Source organism: Corapipo altera, unplaced genomic scaffold, assembly GCF_003945725.1.
Source record: "Corapipo altera isolate COAL_440 unplaced genomic scaffold, ASM394572v1 216, whole genome shotgun sequence".
Taxonomy (NCBI): Eukaryota; Metazoa; Chordata; class Aves; order Passeriformes; family Pipridae; genus Corapipo; species Corapipo altera.
The window spans coordinates 341,890-363,706 of NW_020885034.1; the positions used below are offsets into that span (position 1 = coordinate 341,890).

General features: G+C 49.9%; 1 protein-coding gene across 6 annotated transcripts in view; it reads left to right on the top strand.

Moving 5' to 3' along the window:
- Positions 1-21,817, top strand: part of TYW1 (tRNA-yW synthesizing protein 1 homolog) — a 96,764-nt gene that overhangs the window by 37,041 nt on the left and 37,906 nt on the right. For all 6 annotated transcript variants that reach the window (XM_027668253.1, XM_027668254.1, XM_027668255.1 and 3 more), the window contains exons 10-13: positions 54-172; positions 8,643-8,752; positions 13,698-13,875; positions 18,079-18,214. In XM_027668253.1, the coding sequence (XP_027524054.1) occupies positions 54-172; positions 8,643-8,752; positions 13,698-13,875; positions 18,079-18,214 (543 nt within the window). The remainder of the gene's footprint in view (positions 1-53; positions 173-8,642; positions 8,753-13,697; positions 13,876-18,078; positions 18,215-21,817) is intronic.

Below are 21,817 nucleotides of genomic sequence, written 5' to 3' on the forward strand. Positions count from 1 at the left end.
TCTGTCTGTGCTCTCACTGTGCTGGTGTTTGTGTTGTCTGTCTGTGCCCGCAGTCGATGCTCCGGGGCCGAGGGGGCTGCTACAAACACACCTTCTATGGGATCGAGAGCCACCGCTGCATGGAGGCCACCCCCAGCCTGGCCTGTGCCAACAAGTGTGTCTTCTGCTGGAGGTAAAGCCCTGGGGGGGTTCACCTTGGGGTTGGGGTCTGCTGGACAGAGACAGTGCTGTCCCTGAGCCAGCAGGGAGCCCTGGGGGCTGAGGAGGCCAGTGGGATCCTGGGGAGCATCAGGAAGAGCATTCCCAGCAGGGCAGGGGGGGATCCTGCCCCTCTGCCCAGCCCTGGGCAGGCACATCTGCAGGGCTGGGCCCAGCTCGGGCTCCTCAGCACAGCAGGGCCAGGGAGCTCCTGCAGCGGGGCCAGCGCAGGCTGGGAGGATGAGGAGGGCACTGGAGCATCTCCCTGAGCAGCAAAGGCTGAGGGAGCTGGGGCTGTTCAGCCTCCAGAGCAGACACTGAGAGGGGACCTCCCACCGTGTGTCAGGGGCTGCAGGGAGGGGGCAGAGGATGGCCCAGGCTCTGCTCGGGGGGCCCAGCAATGGCACAGCAGGAACGGGCAGGAACTGATGCCCAGGAAGCTCCAGCTGGACAGGAGGAAGAACTTCTTCCCTGGGCAGTGCCCCAGCTCTGAACAGGCTGCCCAGGGAGGGGCTGGAGTCTCCTCCCTGGGGATATTCCAGAGCCCTCTGGACACAATCCTGTGCCCTGTGCTCTGGGCTGGCCCTGCCTGAGCAGGGAGGTGGCACCAGTGACCCACTGGGGTCCCTTCCAGCCTGACCCACCCTGGGATTCTGTCCCTGTCCTGTTCTCAAAGCACCCCCGGCAGGGTGGGACTGGGGAGAGGCTGAGGCTCAGCAGGAACACTCAGCAGTGGTGTGAGTGCTCTGAGTGGGAGGACAGGGAGGGTTTTTTTGAGCTCTTTTGTCTTCTGCCTTGCTTGTTAATTCATCCCATTAGAGCTGTGTTTCCTTTGGGATTTATGCCTTACCCCAGGTTGCCAACAACACCCATTCCATCCCTCAGCCTGAGTGTCCAACATCCCAGTAAATAATCCTGAATGACCTGGGCTAGTGGAAGGTGTCCCTGCCCATGGCAGGGGTTTGGAACAAGATGAGCTTTAAGGTCCCTTCCAACCCAAACTGTTCTAGGATTCTGTGATAATATTTCCATGCAAAACGAGCCAAACTCCTCTGAGTGCCCCTTTCTGTCTCTCATAGCCTTCAAGTTTTAATAATGCAAATATTTCATGAGAACATTTAAAGCACTGCTCTAACTCTGAAGGCACTTTGAAGCTGTTTCCAGCGTTGGTGTTAAGTTTAAGCACTAGACGCTGGTCATCCTGTTAAGTTTGCATTTGGGAGTCTATTCCAAAATGTTAATTGGTGCTCTTGATGGGCTTTCCTCATATCCTGGCTGGAAAGGACTCAGCAAATGGAATGTTTAATGAGAAAGTTCTGCTGCTTTTCTTCAGAGCACTGTAATGGTTGGGAAGAAGATGTGCCACTCGTGTCTCTTTTTTTCCCACGTCTCAGCTCCCGGTGCTGCACTGAATTCTGCAGGGTACCTGGGAATGCTGGGCATGGGATTGTCCCTCTGGCCCCACACAGAAGGTACATCCCAAACAGCAAAGAGGAGGAGGTGGTTTGTTCCCAGTATTACTCCACAGGGGATTTAACACAGTTTCTCTTCAAATCGAGCTAATTCAGTATTTCTTAGCAGCAGCCTGTGTGGGGAGCATGGACTGAGTCAGGGAAGTCCAGCAAGTGTAAATTGGAGAGTGCAGTAATTGGGATAAATTGGTTCATCCCATGTGCCTCTAACTCATCATCCTGTAACTGTCACTCTGCACTTCAGAGGGATCCTGGAAGCAGCAGCCCTAGGATGCTGATTTTCCTGATGGTTACAACCTGAATGCAAGGAAACAGCTTTCCAGGGGGCTGTGCTGACAGGTTTTATGTATTTATTCATATATTTACCTCCTGTGGGTGAAATGGGGGGGCAGGAGATTAACTCTCCCACGGGGAATGCAGCTGGTTGTCTTATACTTCCATGGGAAGCTGGAAATTTTAAGTTGGAAGATGTAAGGCTCAGGTTGAGGCTCATCCCAGGGCTTGCTTTATGTACTTAAGCTTGACATAAACCAGACCTGCTGCTGAAAGAAGTTTTCTTCTTTTTGGTTACTTTTGCAGATCCTGTGCTTGGGCTGCTGCAGCCTTTGTGTGGCTGTGATTTGGTGTGTTCCATAAATAATGAGAAGGATTCTTATATATTATATTCCACACATAATAAGAAGGATTTCCATCCTTTCTTCCTACACCAAATCCCTGCTGATCCTGTGCCAGCCCAGCTCACAAACTCTGCAGTCAGGCCTATCTCTGCACTTTATTTTAAACCCACCACACCTTGCAGAGTCTTAACCATGTGAGACTGAACATGGGATTGCAGGTGCAGGATAAACACATCCCCTCCTTAGCAGCACTTGCCATCTGTGCTGTTGGAGACACACAAAGCAATAGTTTTGATCTGCTGTTGGCAGAATGTTTTTAACACCAGTTTTACGCCTTGCTGCTCTCCCTGGGCAGCTCTGCCTTGCAGATAAGGCCTCTGTGATTTTTTTTTTTCCCTGATCTCTTCTTTCAGGGTTTTGACATTTGTAGAGCCTGCCAATGTTTCCAACTGCACAACAACTGCAGCTCTCCCAGGATGGCTGAGGAAAAGGCCAAGGAGCCTGTTTGTTTTCTCTTCCTCACTTTGGCAAGAAATGCTGCAGTTGAGCTGCTTTCCCTGGGAATTGGATGTCAGGGGAGTTGGCTGCTTGGCACTGACACCTTTTGGCCCCAAACCAGTCATAGAATCATGGAAGGGTTTGAGTTGGAAGGGACCTCAAAGCTCATCTCATTCCAACCCCCTGCTGTGGGCAGGGACACCTTCCACTGGACCTCATGGGTGGAGCCAGTGTCCAAACACCTGCAGAAAATTAGGGTGTAATTAAAATAAATAAAATTGATTTACAAATAAAATTTGTAAAAGAGGTAGCTTGGCTCTACACTAGAGCCCTTCCCTTTCCTTGTCCCTGGGAGCAGCAGATCCCTGGGAGCTGCCACTCCTGCCAGTGCTCCCTCACTGGCTCGTGCTGCCCAGTGTGTCCCCTCAGAGGTGGCCCAGAGGTTGGGGCTGAAGGATTATGTGGCAGCTCTTTTGGAGGACAGGAAAAACAGACTGGGAGATGGGAATGACCTGGAGCTGTGCCAGGGCAGGGTCAGGTTGGATCTCAGCCAAAGGTTCTTCCCCCAGAGGCTGGTTGGGCACTGCCCAGGCTCCCCAGGGCAGTGGGCACAGCCCCAAGGCTGCCAGAGCTCAGGGAGGGTTTGGACAACGCTCTCTGGGATTGTTGGGGTGTCCTGGATGGTGTCTGTGGGTCCCTTCCAGCTCAGGATATTTCATGATTCTCTGAGCTGGATTGTTTGGTGTTCCCCAGGGCAGTGTGGAGCTGTGCTGAACTCCTGGGCTGGAGGGGGGAACCCACAGCTTAATTACTGCAACATAATTGTGCTCACAGAGGGAGTCTGTCCCTCCCCATCCCTGCTCTGTAGTGTCTCTGTAACCTGATTGCCTAAATGGAGCTGTGCAAGTGGCCAAATCTTTTAATCAATTAGAGCAAGAAAGGATTCTGAGGCTTCCTGACACCGAACTGCAACACAGTCACCAGGCAGAGCTCCTGGGATGAGCTGCTCTGACTGTCTGAAACCCAGTCAATTATTGTGGAGATGTTGAACAGCAAAATCAGGTTGAAATTAATAGGGTTTATTACTTTTGCATCTGAGGAGGGGGCAAAGCAGACAGAGTGAAATATCCTGTGGAGGAATTGGCTCATATTTCTTGTTCTGTAACTTTGTTTATACCTGTACCTGAAGGTTTCAGGTTTACAGTAGAAAACAGCTGAAGTTCTTCTGTACACACACTAAATAAGTGTGTGGCCAAAAGCCAGTGATCACTGGAAACCCTGCAAAATAAAGAGAGATTCAAAATGAATAATCTCTCCTAGGAGAACTACTTCAGGTCATTAAAAAATGAAGAAGAAACTGAAAACAGATTAAAACAAAAGCTTCTCCTCAATAAGTAACTTGACTCCAGAGGCTCAATCCTTCAGGGAAATGGGAAGTATTGTGATATCAAAGGAGTTGTCACTGCAGGTTTGGAAAACTTGGAACCTCAGAGAGTCTCTGCATCTCCAGCCACCAGTCCTTGCTCTGCTGAGTTGTTGCTCTTTTCTCCCTGGTTATTGTTTTATTTACAGGAGTGAGGTATTGTGATATATCCTTTCCTTCACATTTGGTTCTTCACTGGTTTGTTGATTTTTGGGCCTTCCAGGAGCTCTTGAAATAAGCATATAAATGGGACAGAAATCATGGAATGTACCCAGTTCATGCCCCTGTCAGTGGTAAAGAGGTGCTCTGCCAGCTCAGTAATCAGAGGCATTTCTGGGAGAAAATGTTCCTCAGGTGAAATGGGATTGGAATCTCTGATTTTCATCTCGTAGCACTGTGCATTTTTCTGGACCTGGGCTTGTTGAAGGCTTCTGTAGCTGTCACTGTCAGCTCCCAAATTTCTGGCATTGGTGGGGAATATATTCAGATTATTGGCTGTGAGATGCTCATGTGGGTTGGGTAATTCCTGCAGGGGGTTGGTGCCCAGGCACCAACTTTTTGGTGTGTTTTGACACTCAGATTAGTTGTAAAATGGTCTTGGAGGCTGTGCCAAGCAGGATTGTACTGGGAGGGGATGGGATGGGGGGACACAAACACAGGGCAGACACCTGGGAGGTGCTGGGCACCATCTTTGGGGAACTGCTCTGCAAAAACTGAGCATTTCCTGGAGCTGGGATGTATTTTGTTCATCAGGGAGCAGCTTCTGTCCTTAAGATTTCCAAAGAGTGAGTTGGAAGAGGATCACAGAATCCTTTTGGTTGGGAAAACCCTTGGAAATCCTTGAGTCCAGCCATTCCCTCAGCACTGCCAAGGTCACCACTGACCCATGTCCCCAAGTGCCACATCCACTGTGTTAAACCCCTCCAGGGATGAGACTTCACCACTGCCCTGCCACATGAAGATTTCCATGAAGAAATCTTCCCTACTATCCAATCTGAACCACCCCTGGCACCCTCTGATACTTTGAGCCAACTTATCCACCATGCTCTGGGGTGACTGAACCATCCCAGAGAGTTTAAATATCTCTGACCTGTTCTCTTCCCAGCCCAGTCTGGGCTCTTCCTCTTGCTCTTAGGAAAAAGCAGAAGAAAAGCTGCAAAGAGGTTTCTTGTCATCCCAGAGGAACATTAAACATGGGTTGCTTGTGCACTGGTCAAGCTTTTTCCTTGTTCCTCGTTTTCCTCCTCCCATCATTACAGGGAGAGTCATCCTTGGGAGCCCTTTTGTGTGTCCTTTCCTAGTTGAGTCTGATTTTTGCCCTTCCCCTCTCTGAGGTTGCCCCTGTGTTCCTGTGCTGGTTTTGTTTGCAGCTGAGGGATCACAAGGTTGCAGAAGAGCAGGTTGGGTTTTGTTATCCTTTGTTTCTTCGCTTTTTATTGCTGCAGGTTGTGCTTCTGCCTTAATGGGGTTTAAAAAACTGCCAGTTCTCCTCAACTCCTTTGCCCTTAAGCTCTTCTCCTCTGGGATCTCCCCTGATGGTTCTCAGGGTTCACTGAAGATGCTTCCCCTGGACTCTCTTTAATTTTATTCTGCTCTTCCCCTCCCTGAGAAGGACGTGCTCTGTCCTTTCCTGGGCACTGCCACCAGCACTTCCTTCATGTTCCCCCCCAGGGATCACCAGCTCTGGAGCAAATGATACTTTATCCCCAAGTTTCACTTGCCCTCAAAGATTCTTGGAAGCTTTAATAATCCTTTGAAGAAGGCACAAAGCAAAAGCAGATTTATTAAACCAATCTCCAAGTGACTGGGATGGGGATGCACATCCACCTTCACGGAGGTCTCAGGGACTGCCAGGGACACTCTGGGAATGCTGTCACCTAATCCTGGTGGATCAAAGGTCTGATAACACTGCTGGATGGTCAGCCAGGGAAAACTGGGAGCCAGCTGGGAGATTCCCACCATGTTTACTGCAGTCCTGCCTCACTCCGTGGTGGTGGGATGCTGCAGCAGTGAAATGTCTCTGAAGGATCAAAGCAAACCTGTTTCACACTTGGAATCTCTGCTAAAATTGAGGGTTTCTGGTGTGTGTGGCTTTGGGTGGGATTTCTTTTTTCCTTGTGTTATTTTGGGAGGGAAGGAAGGAAGGAATCCCATGCACAGGTACCAGCTCTAGACTTGAGTCACCCGTGAGGCAGATGATGAGGAGGGTCACGGAGCCTGGGGGGGAATGGGAAGGTGACAGTGGAATCCTGTGTGTTCTGGGGACCATAAAACAGTCTCAGCCACAAGGCATTGCTTTTTTGTGCTCCTATTAGCAGAGAAACTCCTTTTTTGCCAAATAAGCTGCTTTGTAGACATGACCTGCTATGTTTATTAAACAGTTAGGACGTGTTCAAAATTCAGGGCCTGTTGGACACCAACAGCTGTCCAGGGTGTATCCAGAGCTTATTGATTTTCTGCCAACTTGCCCTATAAAATATACAAGGTACAAGTTATGTAGTTAAACATGTAAGAGTTTTATAAATGCATTTTATAGTTGACATTCAGAAAACTTGCCGTGTTGGCAGATGAGGGAGAAAAAGGGGAAATACAGAAAGCAAAGCTGTTTTGGCTTAAAGGATCCTTGAGGTGGTAAAGTTTGGGAGCAGTGCTTGAATCTTTGCTCTTGAAGTGGATGAAGAAATGTTTGAGCTAAAAGGCTGGGTTTAGTGAGGCTGGGTCTGGAATTTGGGCTTTAGCACTGGCAGAGTGTGCAACTGCAGGTTTTCACTTGGAGAATCCCAAAATGGTTTGGGTTGGAGGGACTTTGAAGCTCATCCCATTCCACCCCCTGCCATGGGCAGGGACACCTTCCACTAGCCCAGGTTGCTCCAAGCCTTGTCCAACCTGGCCTTGGACACTTCCAGGGATGGGGCAGCCACAGCTTCTCTGGGCAACCTGTGCCAGGACCTCCCCACCCTCACAGGGAACAAATTCTCCCAAATATTTCATCTACTCTTAGTTTGAATCCATTCCCCCTTGTCCAAAGTCAGTGGGAGTCTTTTACTTGTCTCCAGCAAGTGTTGGATCAGCCACTTCATCCTGAGAAAGTGCTTCCCTGTCTTTCCTCCCTTAGTTAACTGCTGGGATCATGTCCTGATGTCCCTGGAGCTGGCAGGCTGAATGCAGCAGGGCACCTCCCAGCCCTCTCCTTGGCTGCCTTCCAGGGCTGCTGGAGAGTGGGGCTGGAAACAGGGGTCACCCGGGCAGAAATCTCAGTGTCAGGGGGATATTTTGCTTGGTCTTGTTTCCCTGTCCAGAGCTGTGTTAATCCAACAGCTTCTGTGACAGACACTGCCAAATGTGCTGCTCTTTTCTCAGTGGGTTATTCTGAGTGCAGTGGGGCTGGGAGGGAAAAGGGAAGGAGCTGTTGCAGCATGCTTTGAAAAGAAACAGTAAAGATGGAGAGAGAACAAGGAGGTGAAAACACTGAAATTCATTGACTTAAGATGATCCTTAAAGGCTGATGATCCCTGTTAGATGCTGATCCAAGTGCAGCAGGGGTGGGGGATTGCTCAGAGCAGGGGACAGGCTCTCTCTGGGCTGTGTTTGTCAGGTGGGACCATGATGGGGACCAACCAGTTGCTTGTGATGTCTCATTTGCTGGTGAGGATGCAGGTTGTTTTCCCAGCTGACTTACAATGGGTTTGTGACATCTTCTCATCATAATAAATAAGAAATGGAGAGAAACTCTGCAGATCTTCCAGGTGCTTGTGTGGATTTCCCTGGGTGGGCTTTTGCTGGTTTTGGGTGCAATGATCCTTTCCAGGCAAGGTTGGCTTCCTAACCCAATGTGCTGTTCCTCAGAGGGAAGATCTGTGGGGTTTCTCCTTCAGTCTGGGACATGAACCACATCCAGCACTGTGGTACAGTGCAGACTTCCTGCTCTCAGAGTTTGAAGCATCCTACCCTAATCTACCTTGTTGCCACAGCACAAAACAAAGACTGGATCAGAAACAAATCCTGTCCTTCTCAGGGTGGTGGTTGGTACCTTTAAAATGGAATTAAAGGTGTCCTGGGACCTTCCTTCTCCAGAGCTTCCTGCAGCTGTGGTCAGAAGAGGAGGTAGAACCAGTTTTCCTTTCTTTACAGAGGTTTTTGTGGCTGCAGAGCATCATTTTAGCTTAGAAACCTTTCACCTGGGGTTCAGAATAGGTATGTTAAGTTTAATAGGAACTGCAAGGTCCATTTTTCCTCTCTGGGGAGAGCAGAGCCTGGAAGGAGAGAGGTATGAGAGTGGTGGTCAAGGATGACACCCGAAAGTTGGGTCAGCAGCAGGATGTTGCTGGGGATTTCTCGTGGCTTTTAATGTTGTTAAACACTGCCAAAGGTGGCAGGTGGGTCCTCCCATGTGTGTTCAAATGCCAGTGAGTGCCTTGTCTCCTCTCCCTTCAGACACCACACCAACCCCGTGGGCACAGAGTGGCGCTGGAAGATGGACCAGCCAGAGCTGATCCTGCAGGAGGCCATTGAGATCCATCAGAACATGATCAAGCAGTTCAGAGGTAACTTCTCCTCCCACCCCATCAGTGGAGCTTTGAGAAGACAACAGCAGTGGCACCTTCAGAGCCTGGGGGAGAACATTCTGGTCATCTGAGAGGGAGAGGTGTGAGATGTGGGACATCACAGAGATGGGGGAGAAGAAACTCCCGTGGCACATTTATTGTTTCCTGAGCTGTTTGACCTTTCCCTCGGCCACTGGGTGTCTGGTGCTGCCTGCAGGGGAGGAGGGGAGTTGCACCTTGGTGGTTGTTACATCTTTTCCCTTGGTGAGCACAGAGATTTCCACAGTGGTTAAACGGGTTTGGATGATGGGAAATCTTGGCTCTTCTGTACAAGTGAGGTTAAAAGTGATCAGGAAATACCCAGCCTTAATCCCCTGCTTTTGTGTTAGTTCTGAAACTTCCAGGTTGTGTTTTTCCCATTAATAATTAAGCAGCAGCATTCAGGGTATTCCTGTTTTCAGGAATTATTCAGACACCTCTTTCTGACTGAAGCTGCAGTTATCCCCTCTCAGTAGCACTGCTTTTCCTTCAAACAGGAACCTGTTGTGAGTTGGATGTTTATTCATTCTGTCTCTGTGTAGACATGGCTGTTTTTTGGGAGGTTTTATTTGATTTCCCAAATGTGATAAACTTGATTGGGTTTGATATCTTAGAGGCCTTTTCCATGATTCCCAGTAAGCAGTGGAAGGTTCTGGAGGAGTCTGTAACCCCCTGTCAGCCCACGCTGAACCCACAGACCCACCTGCTGTGGTAGAACAAGGGACCACAGGCTTGGGGTTCTGTTTGGGAGGATCAGCTCAGACATCAAAATCAGCTTGTTCAGCCAAGGTGGTGCCCAGAGAGGTGGGGGACTCTCCAACCCTGGAGTCTTTCAAGTCCTTTAAGTAAAGCCATTATCACCCTGGACTAAGGAATAACCTTTTCTTTCCTTTACTACTCCCTGCTCTCTTCCCAAAAAGGGCTGGGAACAGGGAATTGTTATGGACAGACTTGTAAGAATCTGAAAATATTGCTTAAGTGTCAAGAGGCCTGTAAGGACATCCCAGTTCTCTCCTTTGGGAGCTTCTTCTCCATTAAACAAATTCATAAATATTCCCTGAAATGTGCCTGTGCATCCTCAGCACGGTTACCCTTGACCTGGAACTGTGAAAGGAGAAAGAGCAGGAGGGGAAAAAAATGATTCTGGACTAGAAATGAGCTGCAAAGTGGGAAAAGAAAAGCTGTGTTACTTTTTCAGAGTGATAGATGGCAACATGCTTCCTGCCTTGGGAGCCAAAGGTTTATTAAGGAGAAGGAAAATCAGTAGGAAAAGCCCAGGAGCTGCTGTTCCATGTTGGGGATGTTACACTGTCACTTCCCTGGGGTGCCTGTGGAAATATTGGAGCAGAATCAGTGAAAGCAAAATGGAGCTGGAGCAGTGTGGGGGGAGCTGAAGCAGGGACAGGGAAAGGATGCAGGAAGGGATGGAAGTCCCCAGTGGGCTGTGCCAGGCTGGAGCTGCCTCGGGCACAAAACATGGCTGTGTCTTTCCAGCCAACTTAGCAGCTCCACAAACAGCAGGTGGATTTTATTGGGATTGATTTTTGAAACAAACAAAAAAAAACATCAAACCCCCACAAACCACCCCAGGGCTTGAGCAGTGAGGAGCAGGTTGTTGTGGGGCAGGAGGGCAGGTTGGGCTCTGTCCCTCTGTGCTGCCACTGCTGGGGGATCTCGAGGGCTGGGGACAGTTTTGGGCCCCTCATGACAAGAGAGACACTGAGGGGCTGGAACATGTCCAGGGAAGGGGCTGGAGCAGCAGGAGCAGCTGAGGGAGCTGGGGGGGGCTCAGCCTGGAGCAAAGGAGGCTCAGGGGGGACCTTCTGGCTCTGCAACCCCCTGACAGGAGGGGGGAGCTGGGGGGGGTCGGGCTCTGCTCCCAGGGAACAAGGGACAGGAGGAGAGGGAATGGCCTCAAACTGTGCCAGGGGAGGGTCAGGTTGGATACTGGGAAAATTTCTCCATGGAAAGTGTTGTCCTTCCCTGGCCCAGCTCAGGGCAGTGGTGGAGTCCCCATCCCTGGAGGGGTTTAAAAACTGTGTAGATGTGACCCTTGGGGACATGGGTTAGGGGTGGCCTTGGCAGTGCTGGGGGACAGGTTGGACTCAAAATTGGGGGTCTTTTCCAACCTCAGTGATTCCATGATTCTGCAACACTGACTGGGACTCCAGAGGAACTTCCAGCAGGGCTGAGCTGTTTGACCCCCAGAGCAGAACAGACAAATTTGGGCTCCTGGAGAATAAAACCACGGGGAAATGTCTTACCTAGAGATCCCTCAGGGCTTGAGCACCCAGTGATGCTGCTCAGGTGATGCCCAAAGCCATTTGAATAAATTGGTGCTGCCCTTTGTAGTCCCAGTGCCATCTCCACGTGCCAAAGGAACTGCTGAGCTCATCTGAGGAGCACCAGGAGGATCAGAGGGATGGAGCAGCTCTGCTGGGAGGAAAGGCTGAGAGAGCTGGGACTGTTCAGCCTGGAGGAGAGGAGCTTCAGGGAGACCTGACTGTGGTCTTTCAGTGCCTGTAGGAGCCAACAGGAAAGATGGAGAGGGACTGTTTGCAAGGGCCTGGAGTGACAGGACAAGGGAGAATGGCTTCCCACTGCCAGAGGGGAAATTTAGGTTGGATATTGTGAAGGAATTCTTGGCTGTGAGGGTGGTGAGGCCCTGGCACAGGTTGCCCAGAGAAGCTGTGGCTGCCCCTGGATCCCTGGAAATGTCCAAGGCCAGGTTGGACAGGGCTTGGAGCAACCTGGGCTAGTGGAAGGTGTCCCTGCCCATGGCAAGGGTGGAATGAGTGATCTTTAAGGTCCCTTTCCAACCCAAACCATTCTGGAATTCTATGAGTCTTTATTAATTCCATGCATTGAAGTAGAAATGATATTTTCTTTGAAGGAACAGAAGAATTCTTGTGTCTCTTTATCCTTTAGGATATCCTGGAGGAACAGCCCTCAGTACTCTGAGTCCCTCTAATATATCATGTTCTCCTTTATTGTTGCCATAGTTTGTGCTGGTTTTGAAGACCACAGGCATTAAAGTCACATAATTCTCTCTTAGAGTAAGTGATGGAGAGAAATGTTACTGCTATGGAGTGAAGGTGGGAAGCAGTTCAGTTGATGGATACATTTTTCCAGGGAGTGACTGGTAAATCTCTCTGCCCTTGCAAAGGGCACACAGAGAATGGAAACATAATTCAGAAATAGGAGAGTGGGAGTCTCTGATAATACAGCCCAGGGGAAAGGAAAAAAAACCAAACAAAAATGCATGACCTGTGCTGGGAAATCCTGAGAGTCCCTGAGGGTACAACAGCCCCAAGTGCAGGAGACTTCCTGCCCTCCTGGAATAGCACTAATGCTGTGCAGTTTATCCCTGCCTGGCTGGTGATTTGTACAGTCAAATGTTTGCACACAAACCCTCTCCCTCCTCTGGACTGTGTTTGCTGTTCAGCAGATTTGGTGTAAACTATTTTGAGAAAGTTCCACTCCAACTTTAGGTGATGTTGGAATTTTCTTCTCTCTGCTTACGAAGCTACCACGGTAATTATGGGAGTCCAGAGGAGAGATGCTGAGAGAGGGGAATTAATTAATTCCAAAAATGACTTACAGTAGCTTTAGAAATACCAAAGTTAGTCCTTTAATCTCAGTGTGTGGTTCAGATGCTTCTTTCTTTTCAAATAAAGCTCTCATTTAGTACTGTCAAGTTTCTATGGAATAACCATTAGTCCTGTCACTGGCTCAGGACTGAGCCTGGCTGGTTTAAAATTCACTAAGCTCTGCTCTGATTCCAAATCAGCTTTTTTCTACGTGAGGCTGCAGCAATATCCACAAACACCCCTTTTTATCTGGGCTTTGCAGCACAGGGTGGAATTTTCTGTGCTGCAGCGTCAAGGCAACGAGAGGTGAGCTGAGGACCTGGATCCACACTCAGGGCTTTGTTTTTTTATCTTTAAAAGAGACCAGCCCCCAATCTAAACCCTCAGATATTACTGGAGGACATCAAGGCACGTCAAGGAAATGTGAAGTGACATATTTGGAGCAGAGGCTTGTTTGTAGTCGGGTGATTCCACGCGGGGTCCTGAGCGCTCGGGCAGGGCTGGGTGGGCTGGAGGAGGGTTTTCCTCCCCTGGGAATCGTGACCTCAGGTGGGTCAGACCTGCAGGTGGTGTTTTCACATGGATGCTACAGTTGAGCTCCTTGTTTTCCTCTTCCTTCTGAAATTCCTTTGGCTGTTGTGGTGGCCGTGTTGTGGTGGGGTTTTGAACTCTTCCTTGTGTGTTTGCCGGTGTGGATTCAGCCCCAGCTGTTGATGTTCTGCCCAGTGACACGTGCTCAGCTCCCCCAGGAGCTGCTTTTCCTGGGGCTGGGGGGCCAGAGGGACCAACAGCAGACACACACACGCACATAACCTGGGGTTCTTTTTTAAGACACCTGCTTGAAGTTGTCAAACTGCCTCTTGTGTTTCTGTCTCAGTGCTCAGGCAGCACCACCGAGGGCTCAGCAATGGAAAGCTGGGCTCAAATGTTAAAGCTGGGCTCAGATGTTAAAGCTAGGTTCAAATGTTACTCATTGCTACTACCCAAGTTGCTCACAGCAGTGATCAGGGCACACACAGCCCCAGGCCCTGGGTGGACAGTGTCTGTGGGTTCCTGCAGAGCTGTTCCTGGGTGCTGCCTGTGGCCTGGTGTCCCCTCTGGCTCCAGCTGCTTTTCTCAGTCCTCTTTGTGCCAGGGTGTCTTTTGGATACAGATGCAAGGTTTGGGAGGGGGATTTGTTATGGGATCCCAGAATGGAAGGGACCTTAAAAATCATCTCGTTCCAAGCCCTGCCATGGGCAGGGACACCTTCCACTTTACCACGTCACTCAGGGCCCCATCCATTGTTGGTTTAAGGCTGTTTCCCCCTTTTCCAGGTGTGTCAGGGGTGAAGGCAGCTCGCTTTGAGGAGGCCCTGGCAGTGAAACACTGTGCTCTGTCCCTGGTGGGGGAGCCCATCATGTACCCCCAGATCAACCGCTTCGTGAGGCTCCTGCACCAGCACAGCATCTCCAGCTTCCTGGTGACCAATGCACAGTTCCCAGAGGAGATCAGGTAAGAGCTGGATGAAATACCTTCCTACTGAAACATTGGAATGCTGACCTGTGTCTTGATTCCACTTTATCCCCCACTGGAGTGAGCTCTGCATGATGGCAATGCAAAAACCCTCTCAGCATCTCTTTGGTTTGAACCTCAATCTCCCAGTGCTCATTTTCATCTCTTTCTCTCCCCCAGTTTGATTTTCCTTTCTGTACCTCTTAAACAAACTGGGATTGCTTCTGGAAGTGAAGAGAATGGAATGTTGTACCTGCTGAAGGAGGAGAACAGGGAGGGAGCTGTGCTTTGAGCTCGGGGATGTGGATACCTGGTGTGAGTTTTCTGTCAGCCACAGCAGGAGGCTGAGCTCATGAATTTTGGGTCTGATCTTTGTTCTCACTCCCTAAGAGCAGCTTTTGGCTCAAACCAAAGCTCTGTCCAGCCCAGCATCTCCAGCAGGACCCTGAGTGCAGGATAAGGACACATGACAAGCACACACTCATTGGCAAAGTGGGATCAGAGGTTTTTACCTCCCTCTCAGAGGCACTTGAGCTGTGATTCTGTAAATGTAACAAACATATTAATGGACACTCCAAGAGTCTTTACAAATGCAAAGAATCCCTTTTTCTGCTGCTTTGGAGCATCCAGGCTGCTTTTAACAAAGTCTGAAGCAGAGTAGCAAGGAAACACAGCACGTGGTGTGAGCCGAAGGTAGGTGGGAGCTCAGAATTCCATCAGCTGATCCCTCTGGCAAAGTCCAAGCCTGGAGTTGGGTGAGCTAGTGCAGGGTGGCTTTGGAGTGTCACTCAGCTCCTTGTTTCAGCTCAGTCCTCTCTGTGTCAGTACTTCTGATAGGGCTTCCTTTTCACTCCTCGGGGGTTAAAATGGGGGGGGGGGGGGGGGGAGGGCAGGCAATTTTGGAGGGAGTAATTATACACCACAAAGGCATTCCAAATGATTGAATAATTGTGTAATCAAGTTACTTTAAGTCATGTATTATGTGCCTGATAGATAGAAATTGCTCTTTCCTAAATATAGCAGTTTAAAAAGAGAGCACACGCTCTATTTTGAAGCTGCACTTCTTCGGATCTGCTGAATCTGTTTGAAAAGAAACAAAAAAGAAAGTGATAAAACGCTGGTCTTGCTGTCTTAAAAATTGCAACTGATCTTTGGCTCTTCAAAGCAAATGATTTGCTTAATGTGGGAACTGAAGTAGGCACCAGGCTCAGTTCTGTGCTGTCAGCAGAGGGGGGCTGGAGTGGAAATGTTACTCCTAAAATAGGCAGAGTGACCTCTGGTGCAGGAAGGGCCTTTGGACAAGGGCCTGCAAAGGCCTCCAAGGGCTGGAGCTCCTCTGCTCTGGAGCCAGGCTGGGAGAGCTGGGGGGGTTCACCTGGAGAAGAGAAGGCTCCAGGGAGACCTGAGAGCCCCTTGCAGGGCCTAAAGGGGCTCCAGGAGAGCTGGAGAGGGACTGGGGACAAGGAATGGAGGGACAGGACAAGGGGAAGGGCTTCAAACTGCCAGAGGGCAGGGATAGATGGGATATTGGGAAGGAATTGTTCCCTGTGAGGGTGGTGAGGCCCTGGCACAGGTTGGGCAGAGAAGCTGTGGCTGCCCCATCCCTGGAAGTGTCCAAGGCCAGTTTGGACAGGGCTTGGAGCAACCTGGGCTAGTGGAACGTGTCCCTGCCCATGGCAGGGGGTGGGACTGAGTGATCTTTAAGGTCCCTTCCCACCCAAACCATTCCATGGGAGGGGACTGTGGGCTGGGCTGTTGCTGGGTTTGGGACAGGAGCCCACTGGGCCTCCAGTGTGTTGCCTCCTGGGCCTTCCTCTCCTCTCCTCCTCCTCCTTCTTGTCCTCCTTCTCTTCTCTCTGGACTGCAGCTCCACCTGCTCCCCACACACATCCACAAAGTGAGGGAGCTTTCCTGGCTCTGAACAGGAACCCTCCTGTGTGTGTTTGCATTTGTGATCCTCAGAGATAACAATGAGCAGATTCTCATCATTGCTCATAAGCAAATGCTTGGGTTTAGTGTTGCTGTTTCTGCTCCTCGTGGGCTGCTGGAACCACCTCATGGCTGGTGTGTAAATGCCATGGATTTGGTGTCCTGGATGTCACCTCAGACAACCAAAACCCCATCCTGGTACCATCCAACTAAATCTCCTGTTAATTGTGAAGTGTAGCTGAGTTCCAGGAACATCAGGTGGGTTCTAGTTCCCATGGCACCCATGGCTGCCCTTTCTCCTTGTTCCCTGAGCATGTCCAAGCTCATCCTGGCTCAATTCCCAGCCAGGCAGGGCCCTGTGGACCTCTCCTGCTTGGAGCAATGTGGTGCAGAAATCCCTCCTTGGAATCTCTTCTAATTCCTTAATTTTCTCCATCTAACAGTGACTCTGGCTCTTGCCTGTCATTAGCTTTGAGTTCCTCAGAGAAGAGATGATTTTTCTCAGCCTGCAGTTTAAAAACCCCCTCCATCTTCACTGGGGCAGCTTCTAATTAAGCAAACACAGCATTGAGGAAAAAAAAGGGTATTTTGGCTCAGTATTCTCTGAAACTGAACACTCCAATCCACTTAGGCCTAGAACATTTGCTCATTTTGGAGTCTGTGGCTTTGGGCTGCCAGTCCAGACAGGCTTGTTTCCCAAACTGATATTTTAACCTAAAGTGTTCAGTTTGTTCTGGGTTCTTCATGCAGAGGGAATGTGTTCAGATGGCTGGTTGAGTGTCCACGTGAAGTGGATTTTTCTGGACACAGAGAGCTCTGCTCAGTCTCATTGTGGCCACTCCTTGTCCCTTTGTCACCCTCAGGGTGGGCAGGGGGTTGGGTGTATTTTTGGGTGGCCCTGTTTGGCAGCTGAGCAATGGTTTCTAATTTCTTCTCATCTTCTCCAAGGAGCCACACGAAGCTGGGACTGGTGCCTGCTCACTGCACTCCCAAAATGCTGTCCCCACACTGAGCTCTGGGGGACACTTGGGATGTGGTTGTTCAGCTCAGAGCTGGAAGGTACCACGAGGGCTGGGTGTGTCACACTCACTGGCTTTGTCCCTTCTGTGTGTCACCAGGGTTTGTCCCCATCCCTGGAGGTGTCCAAGGAATGACTGGAGGTGGCACTCAGTGCTCTGGGCTGGGGGACAAGTCACAGGTTGGTCTTGATGATCTTGGAGGGCTTTTCCAACGTGGAATTCTAAGGGAGGTCCTTCTAGGTTGTTCTCAATGCCCTCAATGATCCCTTTGCTGATGCACCTGTTGCTGCTTCTCCTTTATTCCCTTGATTTCTGGGGAAATCAAGGTTTAGACTCAACCCAGGCTCTTCACACAGCACAGGAGGTTTAAACTCTTTAGGAATTACCAGTGTTGGGCTCACAGATGCTGAGCTCACCAGCACAGTATGACCAGAAAGGAATATTATTTATGAAATAAGGCCTTGTTAGTGGAAGGAGAACATGTTGGTGGTTTGTGTGGGGGTTTATTTTCTAAACAGCTTTAATATCCCTTCAAACACTGGCTGAGAATCCACCTGCAGGTGAGGTAAGTTCAGTGTATGCAGCAGTAGGAAGTGGCTGAGTTATGCCTCTATTTAGAATCCCAGAATCACTGAGGTTGGAAAAGCCCTCCAGGATCACCAGGTCCACCCTGTGCCCAATCCCCACCTTGTCCCCCCAGCCCAGAGCACTGAGTGGGGGACTCTACCACCACCCTGGGCAACCTCTTCCAGTGCCTGACCACCCTTTCCAGGAAAAAATGTCCTCCTGAGGTCCATTTCTGTTGAATGGGATTAGTTTTCCATGGGCCAGAGCAAACAGAACGTGGGGCAGGGGCTGAACTGTGTGGATTTTAACCATGGGGGCTGTGGGGAGCAGCAGAGCTTCTCCGTGCTTCCCTGGCAGCCTCCTTTGGGAAGCCTTTCCCGGTGTGTTACAGCTACTCTGGAGTGAAATATGTTCCAGTTCAGTGAGGAAAAGATAATTAAATTGTCAGCCAAGCCCTTTGTGTGTAGTTCCCAGCTTTGGGGGGTGTTATTTGGTGGAAGGTTCTAGCAGCTCACCACGGACGATGGTCACTTGGCAGAGATGAACCCCTGGACTTGGATGGTTTGCCAAGTTCCTGTTGCTACTGGACCTGCAGAGCAGCTTGGTGGGAGCTCCTGTAGCACAAAACCACAAACTCAAGCAGCAACAATGTCTGAAAACAGCAATTCCCTGTTTTTTCTTTCCAAAGGAGCCTGGAGCCAGTGACCCAGCTGTATGTCAGTGTGGATGCCAGCACCAGGGAGAGCCTGAGGAGAATCGACAGACCCCTCTTCAAGGACTTCTGGCAGAGGTTTCTGGACAGTTTAAAGGCCTTGGCTGAAAAGGTACCCAGTTAAGAATGTACTTCTAAATAGGTTTTTATAATTCCTTCTGCCCTTTGCCTGCTCAGGACACCTTTTTTTCTTCCTTCTCACCTGACTTCTGCTTTCTACAAAAGCAGAGACTTTCTACAAAAGACTTGAGAGGCTTCAGAGGCTCTCAAGGTGGGCCATGGGATGGGTTCTGGATGTGCTGGGAGCATATTTGCATGGTTTGTACATTCAGGTGTATAAATTTTAGCAGGTTTGATCCATTTTCCATGTGGGGACAAACTCATTGACAAAAGAATGTGTCTGAAATGGGACAGTAAACTGCTGTGAGAGATGGAGAGATCATCAAATAACAGATTTCCTGATGAAGGGGTTACACTGCAAACAGGCTGCTGAAGGAAAGCTGGAAATTCAGGGAAGCCTGGGAAGAGTCACAAACCCCCATATATCACCTTGCTCTGGTTCTCAGAGGTTCCCTTGACCCTGCAGACATGAAACTGTGTGTGCTGGAGTTTGCCAGCTCTGACCACCTCCCTCCTCCATGGAAATCTGCTTATTTCTGGAAGATTGACCCAAACCAGGGGTGATTTGTGTCCACCAGAGGCAGGTGAGCAGTGACCTGAAGGCCCATGGGACTGTGTCAGCTCAGAGCTTGGTGTGACATGTTTTGTAGCAATTAATGCCCCATCCTGGGCCCAGCATCACATGAATTAATAACAGTAGTGCTTCGTGAGCAAGTCTCCTCCTCTTCTTCCTGATCCTGTGCTCTGATGGAAGCAAATCCTTGTATTTACCAATTTGGCAGCTGTTGACACGTTCCCTGCTGAGATGAACAGCCAGGAGAGAGGGTTTCCTTTAAATAGTGAGTTTTTCTGCCTTCTGAGATGACAATATTGGACTATTTTCTGCCAAATCTACTCAGATTAGTAGATCTGGGGGATTCAGCAGGGTTCCAGTTTATTCTGGAAAGTGGGATCAGGTGGATTGTGTGTGAATATCTGGTCTTAAAATCTCGGGCCAAACTCTTGGGTGTGTTGAAATCAGGTACAAACTGAGTTCCCTGGGAGCAGGGGCAGTGTGGGAACAACAGGAGCTAAAATATTGAAGGCAAAAAAATGTTGAAAAAGCCCTTTGGGGACTTGCTTTTGCTCATCATTTCTTTCCTGCTACCCCTCTTGACCCTGGATAGATTTGGTTCATTCCTTGCTGGGTGTTGTCAGAAAGTTCCTTGCAAAGGATTGAAGGTGAAAGTATTGGCAGGTCTGTCCATACAGCTAAAAATACTTTGGCCAAGGTGAAGAGGAGAGGAAAAAGGAGCTCAACTAGCAGGTGCATTTTCTCCTCAGAGCAACTGCACTTTGAAGGGTCCTTGAAACACTGGGAAAACAAGAGCCAATTAATATTTGCTCCAGTTGGGGAAACTGCTCTGCCAGCCCTGCTCAGCTGCACATGGGGACAGCAAGAGCTCCTGGGGAAGCTGCTGTTTGTTGGGTTTTTCCTCTTGATCACAGAATCCTTTTGGTTGAAAAAGGCCCCCAAAGGCTGTCGAGTCCACCCTGTGCCCAATCCCCACCCTGTCCCCCAGCCCAGAGCACTGAGTGCCACCTCCAGTCCTTCCTTGGACATCTCCAGGGCTGGGGACTGCACCTCCCTGGGCAGCCCCTGCCAGTGCCTGACCACCCTTTCCATGCAGAAATTCCTCCTGATGTCCAACCTGACCCTCCCCTGGCACAACTTGAGGCCGTTTCCCCTCATCCCATCCCTTGTTCCCTGGGAGCAGAGCCCGACCCCCCCTGGCTCCCCCCTCCTGTCAGGGGGTTGCAGAGCCAGAAGGTCCCCCCTGAGCCTCCTTTTCTCCAGGCTGAGCCCCCCCCAGCTCCCTCAGCTGCTCCTGCTGCTCCAGCCCCTTCCCCAGCTCTGTTCCCTTCCCTGAACATGCCCCTCAATGTCTCTTTTGTCCTAAGGAGTCCAAAACTGTCCCCAGGACTGGAGGTGCCCCAGCAGTGCCAGCACAGGGGGACAATCCCTGCCCTGCTCAAACCATGTTATACGTGATTCTGGTACCCAAAAACCCCCTTAAAGTGCTCCTGGGGCATGGAAGTGCTGATGCATTGTGTTGGGAAGGTGCTGCTGATTTCTCTGGAACCAAAATCCAAGCCCCATGTTTTCCCAGTGAATCAATCCATCGAGGCTGAGTCAATCCTCCTGAGCCCGAGACGAGCTGGCACTGCAGCTCCTGTGACTCACTGCCAGTGGGAATCGTGGGGAGGTTTGGTCTGTGCACATTTAAAAAATAAAAGTGGGCAAAGGGAGCTGCTGAAAACAGAAGTTGTACCTTGCTGGGCTCGCCCTGTGGGGTTTGGCAAGTGCTGATCCTGTCCTGGGGCTGCAGGGGTGGGGGGGTCAGGGCCTACTGCAAAATAATCCTCTGCTTGGATAATCCAGACAGAGGAGTGGGAGAAAGGAAGAGGAGAGGACACAGTCCTACCTGAGAAAGGGTGTTCTTGGCTTTTTTCTTTCTGTATCCAAAACCAGGCTGATTCTTCTGGAACACAGGGATAGAAGGGCAAAGGGTTTCGAACCTGTTGCTTCAGTGAGGTGGTTAAAGAACCACAGAATGGTTTGGGTTGGAAGGGACCTTAAAGCTCATCTCATCCCACCCCTGCCACAGGCAGGGACACCTTCCACTAGCCCAGGTTGCTCCAAGCCCTGTCCAACCTTGGCCCAGTTACACTGAGAATGGATTTCATGCTTTGAACTGAAGTTCTGCACAAAGTTCTTGAGCCTCAGTAAAGGAGTGAATTTGATAAGGGATCATTCCCAGGAGGATTTGCCTGCCTCATCCAGCATGTTGGGGATTAGCTGCTACATCCATTTTCAAAGGAAGCTCAGGAATAAAAGATAATAATCTGTGCTATTTCTCATTGCAGCAAACAAGATGAACCCCCACACACACTTTGTCCACTGCTGTTTGGAGCAAGTTTTATCCTTTCTAGAGCTGTTCTCACTGAGCTGATCTTTGTGTTAAACTTCCTGTGCTGAGAACCATTTTGTGAGAGAGGAGTTTGTGTTAAACTGCAGGTGCACTCCCAGAAGGCTCCAGTTGTTTTTTGTCCTGTGTCCTCTCCCTCCCAAATTAAATTGAGAGGAAAAGGAAAGGCATTAACATGTGCAACTGGGACTGTGCCCTTTCCAAACATCACATCTGAAGTTTTGTAGCCTCATCCTCTGACAGCCTTGAGTTTGTGAGGATGATTGAGAGGTGACTTGACTTGAGAGACAAGTGCTTGGAGGGAGCACTAAGGATGTGACTCCTTATCTCTGTGTCAGGGTGAGGAATCTCTGTTGAAAGATGTTTCTTCCAGCCATTGCTGCTTCCTAATGCTAAAATCCAAGTGAGGAATGAGGTGCAAATTAATAATGAAGGTCCAGCAGCTCAGGAGGGAAGGGATGGATTTTCCATCCCTTATGATTTTATAATCAAGTTGATGCTTTTTTCCCCCAAAAATAACATCAACCAGATGTGCTGAGCAAGAAAACAACCCATGGTCTGTGAGCTCTCACCCCCACAGTCAGATCTGGGATCCTTTTGTGTTGGATTTGGGATCTGTTTCCCTC